Here is a 17,677-nt window from a genome sequence, read left to right as displayed (position 1 = left end):
TAGGTTCTGACTTCCCCAATGGTGAAACAATAAATTTTTGTTATTTAAGTCACCCAGTTGGTGGTACTTGGTTACTGCAGCTGTGTGTTTGTCAAATAGCACTTGCCAAAGACCAAAAACCAGCAATAAGGCATTGGCATGGGCTCTCTCTGTCTTCCCATGCCCAGGTGGGTCAAGGCTTAGAAGGGTGAGAGGACCACCCATTCTGAGCTACAACAGGGAAGAGGAAAGTAGGCTACCTTCCTCTTTGCTCTCCCATTGTTGATCTCTCTCAGGTGGTGATTTTCTCTTTTCTTGTTTGTTTGTTTTTTTGAGGTTGGCTTATTTAACTTAGCATCATATTCTCCAGTTTCATCCAATTACTAGCAAATGCCATAATTTTTCTCTTCTTTTAGGCTGAGAAATATTCCATTGTGTATATGAACCACAATTTCTTCATCCATCTGGATTTTTACCTATTCTGGAAATTTTTTTGTTTTTGTTTTTGTTTTTTTACAACCCTCCATGTCCTCTAATAACTTGTCAATGAAAATTATCTTTCATCTTCTTTTATTCCAAATGAGTATGTTCAGTGATTCAAATGTTTTAATATTTATATTGCCAAATATAATAAACTTGTGAATTTCTCCTCTACTCCTAGTCTTACAACCTTCTTCTCAATTGCAAAATTAGTTATTCCAAAGTTAGTTATCCACATCTTTTTCTTTGATTTCACTTCTTTGATTCTAATTTTCTTATCTAAGTGTTAAGTCTGCCGCATGCAGTGACTCACACCTGTAATCACAGCTGGTGGGGTGATCCCCCAAAAAAGTTGAATCCATCTGGGATAAATTATGGTATGTTATAAAGGTCCAATTTGATTTTCAAATGAAGCAAATTTGTTCATTGAAAAATCCTCTTCTTTGTATTGAATTGCAATTCTCTTTATTTATTTATTTATCCATGTATTTATTTTAAATATTTTTTAGTTGTAGTTGGACAAAATGCCTTTGTTTTATGTATTTTTATGTGGTTCTGAGGTTTGATCCCAGTGCCTCATATGTGCTAGGCGAGCACTCTACCACTGAGCCACAAACCCAGCCCCTGCAATTCTATTTTTTACGGTGTACATGAACATGTGTCCACACTTGGACATTCACATTTGTATCCACATCTACATTAATATCTTCTCTAAGATCATTTGTTTGTTGCCCATTTTTTTAGGTTTTTAAAATGAGTTGTTTAATTAAATGATCTAATTCAGAAGCCCTCAAGATTTATCATCTATTTTCTGTATTTCAAATGAAATGTAAAAGCATTACTTTCAGTAAAAAGACTCGGTGAAAAACAATAAACTCTAAACATGTTGATCTCATCAAAGTTGAGAGTAGAATAGTGGTTAGGCAAGGTTTAGAAGGGGTAGGGAAGTTGTCAATGGGAATAGTTTTATAGTTAGAAGGAATAATTTCTGGAGTTTTATTGTAAAGTAGAGTGACTAAGCAATAATGTACAAAGAATTGAAGGGAGAATTCTGAAGGTTCTAACTTTAAGAAATGATAAATATTTAAGAATGATTTGTTGATTACCCTGAATCTATGATTATACAATGTATACAAATGTTTAAACATCCTATTATATCAATCAGAAATAAAATAAAACCTAAAAAAATCTCAATTGTTATTTTCTCCAATCTTGCACAACTCTTATAAATTAATTCTCAAATAATTGGCATTTATGCAATAATTAGTCTTCCCATGTAGGAATAAGACTCTGAGGAATTATATAATTAGCTAAGGAACTTAATAATTGCAAGAGTATTGCATCTATGTGACACAGAGAAAATAAATATTACTTTTGTCCTGAATTTAAAGTGAAAATGATGGAATAATTTATACCACATCTGTCACATGCACCTTAAATTATTAGACAGTTTTCCTTCTCTGTGGACTAGGGCAATCTCAGTGGCAAAGTGAGCTTGTAAAGCTTCAGGACAGATTTGTGTCTTGATAAAACCATTTTTTGAAAAAATCTTATATCCATCAAATATAATATAGATAGAACATATCCATTCTATTTGTCTTCATTCTGTTATGCACACTATACTCTCCCTCCCATTTTCTAATATTGATCACTTTAGTTAAACAAGAAAACATTTTATACCATGGAAGTTATTGAATCATTTTGCTGAGGTAAATTTTAGTTTATTCAAGTTTTGAATGTTTGCTTTAGAACTGAAGGAAAAGGCATTGAATAGAAGATTTCAAGAACTTAGCTAGGAACATTGGATGGGCAGTGATGTCAAGCAGAGCTCATTTTTCCTGACTGAGTGCTTCTGGAGAGTCCACAAGGAGGTCAGTACCTTCTTTGGTTTTCATGCTAACTGTCTGAGTCCAGGGCTGCTACAATTTCAGTTCTCAGGGTTCATGTGGCTTTCTAAAACTTATATTGGCAGTAATTTTAGATTTAGTGAAGAAAAAAAAAGTCAATGAGTGTAGGAACCAGGGAATAGGATGCACTTTCCTTCTGAAAGGGATCTTCATGCTATAAGTGAAAGTTTATCTGTGAAACACTATATTGATATAGTTAGGAAAGTTGATAAGGGCATGCTAACTCAGGTTGTTGAACAGAATAAAACTGAAAAGTAGTGTTATAATCATCAATTATTTAATAAAAATATTTTTAGTTATAGATGTGCACAATACCTTTCTTTTATTTATTTATTTTAATGTGGTGCTGAGGATTAAAACCCTATCACTGAAAACCTCAGCCCCACCAGTTATTTCTTGCAAAAGTTATTTTTGAGCTCATTAAATGAATGAGGTACATTCTAAGTGCCAGGTATTTAGCACTTAACAAGCAAGTTTTTTTCATACATGCGAGGGTGTAAGTGGTTCTTACAGTTGCCTGATTTATAGAAGATGTTAAAATAAATGTCATTATAAAGAAGAGAAAAATAAATGTAAGATCAAAGAAATTTTATCACAGAATATGTGTGTATTGACATTTGTATTTGACTTTTTGCAAATAATAATAAGAGTTAATGTAAAGTGCATGCCATTTTTTTCTGATCTTCATGCAGTAAGTAATGGCCATGTTTATACTAGCAACATGTCATAAAATATCTATAGGTTAGAATAATCTTATGCTTAGTATTTTTCCTAGTGTAATGATTCTGGTAGCACCAGATTCAAACTATAAAGAGCATTGCTTTTCAATAATAGACAATTATGAACAAATTTCCATTAGCCTTTTAAGTTGGTTAATAATCATCTGCTATTTAAAAACATCTAGCTCAGATTTGTGTTTCTGACGTTAACTAGAAAGGTCTGCACACAAATCATTAAGAATTCCTGGGCCATTTTATATATTTTATTAACATAGTATATTTTTTTAAAATTACTGTATCATAATTTTACCTGGAATTTAAATTTTAAATTTCAGCTCTGCCTATACACTTAAATTATCCAGCTAAAATATTTTACAGAACATTACCAAGAATATATTCTGATGTAAATCATATGTCTTGTTAATTATTCACTAGTAAGCAAATATTACCACAATAATATTATGTAATATTATTTAGAGTGTGAAAGAAAATAGAAATATTTTGAATAACATATATTCAAGGCTTGAAAAAATAATTTAGTTATCTATTGGATAGACAAATGGAAATTCAAATAAAATTAGCCTCAAACTTGCCATGTAAATTAGAAATAGTTATACATAATACTGATTTAATTGTCATTTTCTATGAAACATAGTCATGTTATTACATGTCATATTCAATTATAACACTACGAAGTTTGTAATTAGTATGAGCATATCATTAACAAAAATAAATAATACATTATTGCATTTCTGTGAGTGTACAAATCTCCAGTTAAAAACACTTACTAAAGGCTTTGAAGGGTTTTATAAATTGAACATGTTACTGCAATGTGTTGTTGGGGTCCATTACTAAGAAAATAGATATTTTCCAGATGGCATTGAGAAACATCTCTAAAACTTTGATTAAAGTGTGGAATGCAAGCTGGGCAAAAGAATAAAAACTACCTCAGGCATCAAGAACCACCAGAACTCAAGCACCAAAGCAGCAAATTGTTGAATGAGCACTGCACAGTGCATCGTAGCCATACTAATGATAACCTGGGGGTTCACAGATATCAGGCTGAGGGCAGATTGAATAACAGAGAGTTTACAATTCATGTTCAGAGTGAATTGGACCCTATTAATGGTCTGCCCTCAGAAAATTAATGTGTTTTTAAGGTACATGTACAATATTATCCACATATACCCCAAATGAAAATTGCAATTTGTTAAAACACAAAGACTATGAAAGGCCTGTTACATTTTCATTTTTACATTTAATCATTTCATTTAGTTTTCATGGCAATTTCTAGTCACATACTAGCTTACATATTTTTATGTGTTGTCAAAATCTTTTCATCAATTTCAATACTTAAAGTTGAAACTAAATAATTCCATTATTATATTTTAAGAAATTACCACCATGAAGAAAATAGACAGGAGATTCATCTTGTCCTTAGTTTACTTTGCTTTCTTTGTGTATTCTCACGCAGTGCTTTTTATTTATGATCTTGAGAAAGCCAAGGAAATGTGAATTCACCTTTTTGCAAAAAAAAACACCAAAAAACAAACAAACAAACAAAAAAAAACCCAGAGAAATGGTATTATGGAATGTTTAGTTGTTTCCTGGTGGTGTCTTTTTCAAAAGGTATATGGAAATGACATTATAGACAATATCAAGCTACAATTAAATATTTTTCTGTCAAGGAGAGAGGAGATTTCAGAAATATGAATCTGCTCTTCTTTTGGCCTATCTTGAATTCTGGCTCTTACCCACAGCCACCTGTCCCACATAGATCTATGTAAACATCAGTTCCTCACTGGTGGGCCTGAGATCTTTCATTCCAGTCTTTAAATCTAAAGTTTCTTGACAGACGATATTTTAGGAAGACATCTCCTGAGACTTGCTCACAGTGCAATCAGGCATGTCTTGATTTGTATAGGCAAATTTCTGCATTTGCTCTATCATTTCATATGAGAGAATGTGCTCCCAATGAATAGACACATTAAGATTTGCCTTTATAGAAGGTTTATCCATCACTTGTTTAAACATGATATTTATGCATTATTATTTTTGTGGGATAATAAATTCAACATAAAGTATTCATTTCCATTTTAAAATTACAACCTTGGTTTCAGACTTGATAAGGGTATGTAAAATTTTCTCAAGAAAATATTTTATATAGAAGAAATCATGTAATACCTTGAATTTCAAACAAGTTTCACATTCAACTGAACCATCATATGGAATAGAAAATATCTGAAAAGTCCAAAGTACAAAAACTACATGATAAAGGGTCCAGAATACGTAGAAATATTAAACTATTTTTTGTATGAAATACACTTAATGGTCTCTCCAATTTTACAAATTTATTGCTAGCTTATAAAACAAGAACTATTGAATTACATTTACCTTTGCAGATGCAGAAAACACACACAAAAAAAAATCAGACAGATATTAAAATATTCCAGCCTTCCCATGAGATGATATTATTTCCACAAACTTTATAAAGCAAAATTAAATTCTTCTCTAATTATAGCTAAGTATATTCACAAATCTTTAAAGATAAATAGAGATTTAAGAAATTTTTAAGAACTTAAGAATACACTTAAGAAAAATGTCCTGAGTTATTTTAAAAATTTATTTTAATGCTGTTTTGCTTTAGGCTTTACATAATAAATTTGCAAGAGAAAAACAAATGCTTTTTCATATTGATATAATATGTACTTAAGGGTATGCAGCTTAATATGTGTTTCTTTGAGGTGACATATTTCTAACGGTAAAAAATTTTAAAAAATTTAAATACTTTAGTGATTCTGTTTTGGTATGTATTAGGAAAGAAATAAATGTGATGAGCTTATAAGGGATATTATCTCTGAAGATCAAGTTCATATCCATGAAGAAATTACAACTAAAAAAATATGAACTACTTTGTAAAATGTCCAAGTTTCATATTCAAGTTTCATTTAAAACTTTTTTATTCCTTTCTCATTTTCTGGGAGAGGAAGTGATCCAGTATTTGCCTCTTAGGAAAATTGAATTACTAACCAGTAATTACAGTTCTCTGAATGTAATATTCTCAGTGGATTTGTATCAATTGCCTTGGGGCATTTGGGCATATGAGTTCCAGTAATGTAGCTAGATTGTGAAATAAAGAAAATTAAGTTCTGACAGATTATATCTTAAATTGTCTAGTATATTTCTATAGAGCCACTTTGAATTTTTTTCTTTCCAGTAGTCTTGTGAAGTAGATTCAGTTAACCCAAGATGTAGCTCTTTAGAGCACAGAAAGTTTGAAATCCAAATCTAAGATCATAATGTCATTTATGAAGCTAGAAATATCTGTGCATGATGATACAGCACAGATTCACTCTGCCACATTGAGCCTGCAATTCCATTTTCTAAATTATGTAGCAAAGCAATATAAATGGGAGATACTAATCTTTAGAACATTTAAAATACCCTTGCTATCATTGTCTTGTAATTTTAAGCATTTAATTCATTATAACATGCTACATATTAAAGTATGAATTACTAATTAACGTGTGTATTTTAAAATTGAGATAAATGTAGAAATTCAATTACTAGGAGAGTTTAGAAAACATAAGATATTATAATCTAGAATCTAAAGTAAAAAATGTTTAAGCATAATTATTATATTTCCAGTTATATGAACAGTAAGAAATAACATTTTAGAACTCTTAAAGATTAAAAATACATATTTCATTGAATCAGGTTTTTGTTTTAGGGCATAATGTAACTAAGGATGAACTAGTATTTTTTTGGAAAATGGAAAGATAAAAATTTTATCTTATATAATATTGATTTTGGGAAATTTTGAAGAAATACTTTAAAAAGCTTAATTTCCTTTAAATTTCAAATGTTTCCTTACTATTGTCAAATCAAAAGATCCTACTTTTCCTTGACTTATATTCAATCAGTAAGGTTAAGTATTATTTTAAAACACATGAGCTTACTTATAAACTAAGAGGTATGAAAATGAAGAAAGCCATTATTTTAGATATTTGGATGGTAAAAATTGCTATTATGCAAAGGGATTTTATCTTATTTTTTTTCTGGAAGTTGATTCAATTTATTTACATTGTATATCATAAAATTAGCATAGATTTTTTTATTCATATAATTATCTGGAAATAAATATTGAACTAAGAAAAATTCATCCTGTAATAAGCATAGTTTGTTACTAATGACATACATAACAGATTTTTTAAAGAGATTGTATATATATATATATATATATATATATATATATATATATATATATATATATATATATGGAACTGGGAATATACCTCATTAGTAGAGCACTTGCCGAGCATTTGTAAGGCCCTGGGTTAATCCTCACCTCCACAGAAAAGGAAAAACAACAACCACCAATTATTCCCTAACACTTTTGTCCATATGTTTGTGAGTGTAAAATAACTTGTATTTCAAATGAAAGGTTGTGTTTCTTATTTAAAGGAATGAGTACTTTCAAGTTTGCAGTATCAAAGATGACTTTTAGGTAGACATGTTTGTAGTTGCCATGAGACCTGGTTGCCTTTTTCACTACCCTAGAATAATATGTTAAGTGGAAAATACAACATAAATTTGAGTAAGTATTTGCCCAGGTCCAAGTATGAGTTAAAGGTTTAGAAATATTTTATTGTCAAAAAGAGTACAAAGTGTGAAATGTCTAACAGTTTGTAGGTTGTTCATTTTATCAAAATTAGATTTTATGGTAATAATAAAAGCAACTATCCTTTGAAATTAACTATGAGTGCCAAGTACCTTGCAAGCACTATTGGATTTGAGGTTTACAACACCATTGTCTAGAGAGCTGTGTTCCTTGTTAAGTAGGAGAGGCAGAGATAGAATTCAGACTCAGAAAAGCATAACTCTAAAATGCAAACCTTCAACCCGTGTGCTATACTCCTTTCTTAGCCCCATAGTTTTTTTTTTTTTTTTTTTTTTTTTTGATTACTAAAAACTAAATACAATGAGCCGGGAGAGCCGGTCCCGAGCCTACAGAGCCGGGAGCAGCTGAGCCGCCCGAGCCGCCTCCGCCGCCGCCTCCTCCTCCTCCGCCGCCGCCAGCCCTGAGCCTAGGCCGGCGGGGCGGGGGGGGGGGGAGAGGAGCGAGCGCAGCGCAGCAGCGGAGCCCCGCGAGGCCCGCCCGTGCGGGTGGGGAGGGCAGCCCGGGGGACTCGGCCCCGGGGGACTCGGCCCCGGGGGACTCGGCCCCGGGGGACTCGGCCCCGGGGGACTCGGCCCCGGGGGACTCGGCCCCGGGGGACTCGGCCCCGGGGGACTCGGCCCCGGGGGACTCGGCCCCGGGGGACTCGGCCCCGGGGGACTCGGCCCCGGGGGACTCGGCCCCGGGGGACTCGGCCCCGGGGCGGGGTGGGAGGGGGGGAGAAGACGAAGACAGGGCCGGGTCTCTCCGCGGAGGAGACAGCGGGGATCATGGCCGCGCAGGCCGCCCCGCCGCCGCCAGCAGCCCGGGCAACCCGCCGCCGCCGCCCTCGGAGCTGAAGAAAGCCGAGCAGCAGCAGCGGGAGGAGGCGGGGGCGAGGCGGCAGCGGCCGAGCGCGGGGAAATGAAGGCAGCCGCCGGGCAGGAAAGCGAGGGCCCCGCCGTGGGGCAGCCGCAGCCGCAGCCGCTGGGAAAGGAGGTGAAGGACGGGGCCGAGAGCAATGGGGGTGGCGGCAGCGGCGGCGGGCCCGGCGCGGAGCCAGACCTGAAGAACTCGAACGGGAACGCGGGCCCTAGGCCCGCCCTGAACAATAACCTCACGGAGCCGCCTAGCGGCGGCGGCGGCCGCAACAGCGACGGGGTGGGGGCGCCTCCTCACTCAGCCGCGGCCGCCTTGCCGCCCCCAGCCAACGGCTTCGGGCAACCCTACGGCCGGAGCCCGTCTGCCGTCGCCACCGCGAAGGCCGCCGTCTTCCACCAACAACATGGCGGACAACAAAGCCCTGGCCTGGCAGCGCTGCAGAGCGGCGGCGGCGGGGGCCTGGAGCCCTACGCGGGGCCCCAGCAGAACTCGCATGACCAAGGCTTCCCCAACCACCAGTACAACTCCTACTACCCCAACCGCAGCGCCTACCCCCCGCCCCCCCAGGCCTACGCGCTGAGCTCCCCGAGAGGTGGCACTCCAGGCTCTGGCGCGGCGGCCGCTGGCTCCAAGCCGCCTCCCTCCTCCAGCGCCTCCGCCTCCTCTTCGTCTTCGTCCTTCGCTCAGCAGCGCTTCGGAGCCCCTCAGCGGCCGGCGGGGGAACTCCCAGCCCACCGCCACCCCCACTCTCAACCAACTGCTCACGTCGCCCAGCTCGGCCCGGGGCTACCAGGGCTACCCCGGGGGCGACTACGGCGGCGGGCCCCAGGATGGGGGCGCGGGCAAGGGCCCGGCGGACATGGCCTCGCAGTGCTGGGGGGCTGCTGCTGCTGCTGCGGTGGCGACCGCCGCCTCTGGAGGGGCCCAACAAAGAAGCCACTACGCGCCCCTGAGCCCCGGGAGCAGCGGCAGCGGGGGGCAGCCGCTCGCCCGGACCCCTCAGCCATCCAGTCCAATGGATCAGATGGGCAAGATGAGACCTCAGCCATATGGCGGGACTAACCCATACTCGCAACAACAGAGACCTCCTTCAGGACCGCAGCAAGGACATGGGTACCCAGGGCAGCCATATGGGTCCCAGACTCCGCAGCGGTACCCGATGACCAGGGCCGGGCGCAGAGTGCCATGGTCAGCCTCTCTTATGCACAGCAGATTCCTCCTTATGGACAACAAGGCCCCAGTGGATATGGTCAACAGGGCCAGACTCCATATTATAACCAGCAAAGTCCTCACCCTCAGCAGCAGCAGCCACCCTACTCCCAGCAACCACCATCCCAGACCCCTCACGCTCAACCTTCATATCAGCAGCAGCCACAGTCTCAGCCACCACAGCTCCAGTCCTCTCAGCCTCCATATTCCCAGCAGCCATCTCAGCCTCCACATCAGCAATCCCCAACTCCGTACCCTTCCCAGCAGTCCACGACACAGCAGCATCCCCAGAGCCAACCCCCTTACTCACAGCCGCAGGCACAGTCTCCCTACCAGCAGCAGCAACCTCAGCAGCCAGCATCCTCGACGCTCTCCCAGCAGGCTGCATATCCTCAGCCCCAGTCTCAGCAGTCCCAGCAAACTGCCTACTCCCAGAAGCGCTTCTCTCCACCACAGGAGCTTTCTCAAGATTCTTTTGGGTCTCAGGCATCCTCAGCCCCCTCAATGACCTCCAGTAAGGGAGGGCAAGAAGATATGAACCTGAGTCTTCAGTCAAGACCCTCCAGCTTGCCTGATCTGTCTGGTTCAATAGATGATCTCCCCATGGGGACAGAAGGAGCTCTGAGTCCTGGAGTGAGCACATCAGGGATTTCCAGCAGCCAAGGAGAGCAGAGTAATCCAGCTCAGTCTCCTTTCTCTCCTCATACCTCCCCTCACCTACCTGGCATCCGAGGCCCCTTCCTGTCCCCTGTTGGCTCTCCTGCCAGTGTTGCTCAGTCTCGCTCAGGACCACTCTCGCCTGCTGCAGTGCCAGGCAACCAGATGCCACCTCGGCCACCCAGTGGCCAGGCAGACAGCATCATACATCCTTCCATGAACCAATCAAGCATTGCCCAAGATCGAGGTTATATGCAGAGGAACCCCCAGATGCCCCAGTACAGTTCCCCCCAGCCCGGCTTGGCCTTATCTCTGTGTCAGCCTTCTGGAGGACAGATGCACACAGGCTTGGGTTCCTACCAGCAAAATTCCATGGGGAGCTATGGTCCCCAAGGGGGTCAGTATGGCCCACAAGGAGGCTACCCCAGGCAGCCAAACTACAATGCCTTGCCCAATGCCAACTATCCCAGTGCAGGCATGGCTGGAAGCATGAACCCCATGGGTGCTGGAGGTCAGATGCATGGGCAACCAGGCATCCCACCTTATGGCACACTTCCTCCAGGGAGAATGAGTCATGCCTCCATGGGCAACAGGCCTTATGGCCCAAATATGGCCAATATGCCACCTCAGGTTGGGTCAGGGATGTGTCCCCCACCAGGGGGCATGAACCGGAAAACTCAAGAATCTGCTGTCGCCATGCACGTTGCTGCCAACTCTATCCAAAACAGGCCACCAGGCTATCCCAATATGAGTCAAGGGGGCATGATGGGAACTGGACCTCCCTATGGACAAGGAATTAATAGTATGGCTGGCATGATCAACCCTCAGGGACCCCCATATCCCATGGGTGGAACCATGGCCAACAATTCAGCAGGGATGGCAGCCAGCCCAGAGATGATGGGTCTTGGGGACGTCAAGTTAACTCCAGCTACCAAAATGAACAATAAGGCAGATGGGACACCCAAGACCGAATCTAAATCCAAGAAGTCCAGTTCTTCTACTACAACTAATGAGAAGATCACCAAGTTGTATGAGCTTGGTGGTAAGCCTGAGAGGAAGATGTGGGTGGACCGTTATCTGGCCTTCACAGAGGAGAAGGCCATGGGCATGACAAATCTGCCAGCTGTGGGTAGGAAACCGCTGGACCTCTATCGCCTCTATGTGTCTGTGAAGGAGATTGGTGGATTGACTCAGGTCAACAAGAACAAAAAATGGCGGGAACTTGCAACCAACCTCAATGTGGGCACATCAAGCAGTGCTGCCAGCTCCTTGAAAAAGCAGTATATCCAGTGTCTCTATGCCTTTGAATGCAAGATTGAGCAGGGAGAAGATCCTCCCCCAGACATCTTTGCAGCTGCTGATTCCAAGAAGTCCCAGCCAAAGATTCAACCCCCCTCTCCTGCGGGATCAGGGTCTATGCAGGGGCCACAGACTCCTCAGTCAACCAGCAGTTCCATGGCAGAAGGAGGAGACCTGAAGCCACCAACTCCAGCATCCACACCACACAGTCAGATCCCCCCCTTGCCAGGCATGAGGAGCAATTCAGTCGGGATCCAGGATGCCTTTCCTGATGGAAGTGACCCCACATTCCAGAAACGGAATTCCATGACTCCAAACCCTGGGTATCAGCCCAGTATGAATACTTCTGACATGATGGGGCGCATGTCCTATGAGCCAAATTAGGATCCTTATGGCAGCATGAGGAAAGCTCCAGGGAGTGATCCCTTCATGTCCTCAGGGCAGGTCCCCAATGGCGGTATGGGTGACCCCTACAGCCGAGCTGCAGGCCCTGGGCTCGGAAATGTGGCTATGGGACCACGGCAGCATTACCCCTATGGAGGTCCTTATGACAGAGTGAGGACGGAGCCTGGAATAGGGCCCGAGGGAAATATGGGCACTGGGGCCCCCCAGCCCAATCTCATGCCTTCTACCCCAGACTCGGGGATGTATTCTCCTAGTCGTTACCCCCCGCAGCAGCAGCAGCAGCAGCAGCAACGACATGATTCCTATGGCAATCAGTTCTCCACACAAGGCACCCCTTCCGGTAGCCCCTTTCCCAGCCAGCAGACCACAATTTATCAGCAGCAACAGCAGAATTATAAGCGGCCAATGGATGGCACATACGGCCCTCCTGCCAAACGACATGAAGGAGAGATGTACAGCGTGCCATACAACACTGGGCAGGGGCAGCCTCAACAGCAGCAGTTGCCCCCTGCCCAGTCTCAGTCTGCCAGCCAGCAACAAGCTGCCCAGCCTTCCCCTCAGCAAGATGTGTACAACCAGTACGGCAATGCCTATCCTGCTACTGCCATTGCTGCTACTGAGCGCCGACCAGCAGGCGGCCCCCAGAACCAATTTCCATTCCAGTTTGGCCGAGACTGAGTCTCTGCACCCCCTGACTCCAATGCCCAGCAGAACATGCCACCGCAAATGATGGGCGGCCCCATACAGGCATCAGCTGAAGTTGCTCAGCAAGGCACCATGTGGCAGGGGCGTAATGACATGACCTATAATTATGCCAACAGGCAGAGCACAGGCTCTGCCCCGCAGGGTCCTGCTTATCATGGTGTGAACCGAACAGATGAAATGCTGCACACGGATCAGAGGGCCAACCATGAAGGCCCTTGGCCTTCCCATGGCACACGCCAGCCTCCGTATGGTCCCTCTGCCCCTGTGCCCACCATGACAAGGCCCCCTCCATCTAACTACCAGCCCCCACCAAGCATGCAGAATCACATTCCTCAGGTATCCAGCCCCGCTCCCCTGCCCCGGCCAATGGAGAACCGTACCTCTCCTAGCAAGTCTCCATTCCTGCACTCTGGGATGAAAATGCAGAAGGCAGGCCCTCCAGTACCTGCCTCCCACATAGCACCTGCCCCTGTGCAGCCCCCCATGATTCGGCGGGATATCACCTTCCCACCTGGCTCTGTTGAAGCTACACAGCCTGTGTTGAAGCAGAGAAGGCGGCTCACAATGAAAGACATTGGAACCCCGGAGGCATGGCGGGTAATGATGTCCCTCAAGTCTGGGCTTCTGGCAGAGAGCACGTGGGCATTAGACACCATTAACATCCTGCTATATGATGACAACAGCATTATGACCTTCAACCTCAGTCAGCTCTCAGGGTTGCTGGAGCTCCTTGTGGAATATTTCCGACGATGCCTGATTGAGATCTTTGGCATTTTAAAGGAGTATGAGGTGGGTGACCCAGGACAGAGAACACTTCTGGATCCTGGGAGATTCAGCAAGGTGTCTAGTCCAGCCCCCATGGAGGGGGAAGAAGAAGAAGAACTTCTAGGTCCTAAACTAGAGGAAGAAGAAGAAGAGGAGACAGTTGAAAATGATGAGGAGATGGCCTTTTTAGGCAAGGACAAGCCAGCTCCAGAGAATTGTGAGGAGAAGCTAATCAGTAAGTTTGACAAGCTTCCAGTAAAGATCGTACAGAAGAATGACCCGTTTGTGGTGGACTGCTCAGATAAGATTGGGCATGTACAGGAGTTTGACAGTGGCCTGCTGCACTGGCGGATTGGTGGGGGGGACACCACTGAGCATATCCAGACCCACTTTGAGAGCAAGACAGAGCTGCTGCCTTCCCGGCCTCCTGTGCCCTGTCCTGCAGCCCCCCGGAAACATGTCATAACAGTAGAGGGTGTGCCAGGGACGACAGAACAAGAGGGACCCCCACCTGATGGCCCTCCAGAAAAACAGATCACAGCCACTATGGATGACATGTTGTCTACTCGATCTAGCACGTTGACAGATGAGGGAGCTAAAAGTGCAGAAGCCACCAAGGAAAGCAGCAAATTTCCATTTGGCATTAACCCAGCACAGAGCCACCGGAACATCAAGATCCTAGAGGATGAACCCCACAGTACGGATGAGACCCCACTGTGTACCCTTCTGGATTGGCAGGATTCCCTTGCCAAGCGCTGTGTCTGTGTATCCAATACCATCAGAAGCCTGTCATTTGTGCCAGGCAATGATTTTGAGATGTCTAAACACACAGGGCTGCTGCTTATCCTGGGCAAGCTGATCCTGCTGCACCACAAGCACCCAGAACGAAAGCAGGCACCACTAACTTATGAGAAGGAGGAGGAACAGGACCAAGGGGTGAGCTGCAACAAAGTGGAGTGGTGGTGGGACTGCTTGGAGATGCTCCGGGAAAATACCTTGGTCACGCTCGCCAACATCTCTGGGCAATTGGACCTCTCCCCATACCCTGAGAGCATTTGCCTGCCTGTCCTGGACGGACTCCTACACTGGGCAGTTTGCCCTTCAGCTGAAGCCCAGGACCCTTTCTCCACCCTGGGCCCCAATGCCGTCCTCTCCCCCCAGAGACTGGTCTTGGAAACCCTCAGCAAACTCAGCATCCAGGACAACAATGTGGACCTGATTCTGGCCACACCCCCCTTCAGCCGCCTGGAGAAGTTGTATAGCACCATGGTGCGCTTCCTCAGTGACCGAAAGAACCCAGTGTGCCGGGAGATGGCCGTGGTACTGCTGGCCAACCTGGCGCAGGGGGACAGCCTGGCAGCCCGTGCCATTGCAGTGCAGAAGGGCAGCATCGGCAACCTCCTGGGCTTCCTCGAGGACAGCCTTGCTGCCACGCAATTCCAACAGAGCCAGGCCAGCCTCCTCCACATGCAGAACCCACCCTTTGAGCCAACTAGTGTGGACATGATGCGGCGGGCTGCTCGCACGCTGCTTGCCCTGGCGAAGGTGGACGAGAACCACTCCGAGTTCACTCTGTATGAGTCGCGGCTGTTGGACATCTCAGTGTCACCATTGATGAACTCATTCGTTTCACAAGTCATTTGTGATGTACTGTTTTTGATTGGCCAGTCATGACAGCTGTGGGACACCTCCCCCCCACCCCCCCTCCCGTGTGTGTGTGTGCGTGTGTGGAGAACTTAGAAACTGACTGTTGCCCTTTATTTATGCAAAACCACCTCAGAATCCAGTTTACCCTGTGCTGTCCATCTTCTTCCTTGGGAAAAAAGTCTCTCCTGTTTTCTCTTTCCTCCCCCACACCCCACTCCTCACGCCCTTCTGTTCCTGTCCTTACCTTACTCCCCCTCAAGACCCCACCCTATTTGAAAAGACAAAGCTCTGCCTACATAGAAGACTTTTTTATTTTAACCAAAGTTACTGTTGTTTACAGTGAGTTTGGGGAAAAAAAAAAAAAAAAAAAAAACTAAAAATGGCTTCCCCGGTCCTTGCATCAACGGGATGCCACATTTCATAACTGTTTTTAATGGTTAAAAAAAAAAAAAAAAAAAAAAAAAAACTCTGAAGGACAAAAAGGTGACTGCTGAACTGTGTGTGGTTTATCGTTGTACATTCACAATCTCGCAGGAGCCGAGAAGTTCGCAGTTGTGAGCAGACCCTGTTCACTGGAGAGGCCTGTGCAGTAGAGTGTAGACCCTTTCATGTACTGTACTGTACACCTGATACTGTAAACATACTGTAATAATAATGTCTCACATGGAAACGAGAGAAGACGCTGGGTCAGCAGCAAGCTGTAGTTTTTAAAAATGTTTTTAGTTAAACGTTGAGGAGAAAAAAAAAAGGCTTTTCCCCCAAAGTATCATGTGTGAACCTACAACACCCTGACCTCTTTCTCTCCTCCTTGATTGTATGAATAACCCTGAGATCACGTCTTAGAACTGGTTTTAACCTTTAGCTGCAGCGACTGCGCTGCCACGTGTGTATATATATGACGTTGTACATTGCACATACCCTTGGATCCCCACAGTTTGGTCCCTCTCCCAGCTACCCCTTTATAGTATGACGAGTTAACAAGTTGGTGACCTGCACAAAGCGAGACACAGCTATTTAATCTCTTGCCAGACATCACCCCTCTTGGTGTGATGCTGTACAGGTCTCTGTAAAAAGTCCTTGCTGTCTCAGCAGCCAATCAACTTATAGTTTATTTTTTTCTGGGTTTTTGTTTTGTTTTGTTTTCTTTCTAATCGAGGTGTGAAAAAGTTCCAGGTTCAGTTGAAATTCCTGATGAAGAAACACAATTGAGATTTTTTCAGTGATAAAATCTGCATATTTGTATTTCAACAATGCAGCTAAAACTTGATGTAAATTCCTCCTTTTTTTCCTTTTTTGGCTTAATGAATATCATTTATTCAGTATGAAATCTTTATACTATATGTTCCACGTGTTAAGAATAAATGTACATTAAATCTTGGTAAAATAAAATAAAATAAAATAAAAACTAAATACATTCCAAATCTTATTTTACATTTAATTGTATTAATTTTTTTTTGAAAGGGAATTTTCTTATTACAAAAGTAGCACATCCTGTGAAGTCTATAAAACAATAAAAGTTAAATCAAAGAAAAAAAAATAATTACCCATAGTCGAAATACTCCCAAATTAATTCATTCAATAACTGTAAATTCTGTGGATTTTTTCACGTTAGGTATCTGTAGGCCCAGATAGCCACAGACTAGTGATGGTCTTCTTCCATCTAAAACTTAGACCCTAAAAAGTAAAGGCATTGAGATTAAATGATGCCTCCCTGTTATTATATAGCAAGTGATAATGTTAACTGTAATGTTTAAAAAATTATTTTTTTTTTCTGATAACATTATAGTTCATTAAATGTTCATGTTGTCAATGTTTACAATATTATTGATAATAGTTCATGGTATTCCAGTAAATATGTAAGTATTTTAACACTTAGTTTCTTTATTTTTTTTAAATATTAGATTTTAGTAAAATTTTATTGTGTTTATTTTTCTTTAAACTTGAATCCATGTACTTATGCATGCCTACATTATTGCAGGATTGCATTCCTTTTTTTTTTTTTTTTTGGTACCAAGGATTTGACCCAGTGATGCTTAATCCCTGAACCACATATCCAGCCCTTTTTTGTATTTTATTTAGAAACAGGATCTCACTGAGTTGAGTTGCTGAGGGACTCGCTAAATTGCTGAGGCTGGCTTTGAACTCACAATCATCCTGCCTCAGCCTCCCAAGGCTCTGGCGTTACAGGTGTGTACCACTGCAACCAGCTACATGATTTCATGTTCAAGAGACCTCATTGCAGTTAAATTCTCCAGGTATACTAAACATATTATCCTTAAATTATTTTTTATGTAGTCAATGTGTGTGTGTGTGTGTGTGTGTGTGTGTGTGTGTGTGTGTGTATATATATATATATATATATATAT

The 17,677-nt window shown here is 43.1% G+C and overlaps 1 protein-coding gene across 1 annotated transcript; it reads left to right on the top strand.

Annotated features, from left to right (window-relative positions):
* Nucleotides 1-8,651: 8,651 nt before the first annotated feature.
* LOC124095117 (AT-rich interactive domain-containing protein 1A-like) lies at nt 8,652-16,450 on the top strand. Its single transcript, XM_046448221.2, is given in 4 exon segments — nt 8,652-9,321; nt 9,324-9,350; nt 9,353-9,784; nt 9,787-16,450. Coding segments are annotated over 4 exon segments (6,666 nt in total). The 5' UTR covers nt 8,652-8,666; the 3' UTR covers nt 15,339-16,450.
* The last annotated feature ends 1,227 nt before the right edge of the window (nt 16,451-17,677 follow it).

The sequence above is a fragment of the Marmota monax genome, unplaced genomic scaffold, assembly GCF_021218885.2.
Source record: "Marmota monax isolate L192 unplaced genomic scaffold, Marmota_monax_Labrador192_F-V1.1 WCK01_AAM20220418_F8-fsc00435, whole genome shotgun sequence".
In the NCBI taxonomy this organism is placed as follows: domain Eukaryota; kingdom Metazoa; phylum Chordata; class Mammalia; order Rodentia; family Sciuridae; genus Marmota; species Marmota monax.
The sequence above is the reverse complement of the archived record's forward strand: the minus strand, read 5'-3'. Positions and strand labels throughout refer to the sequence as shown.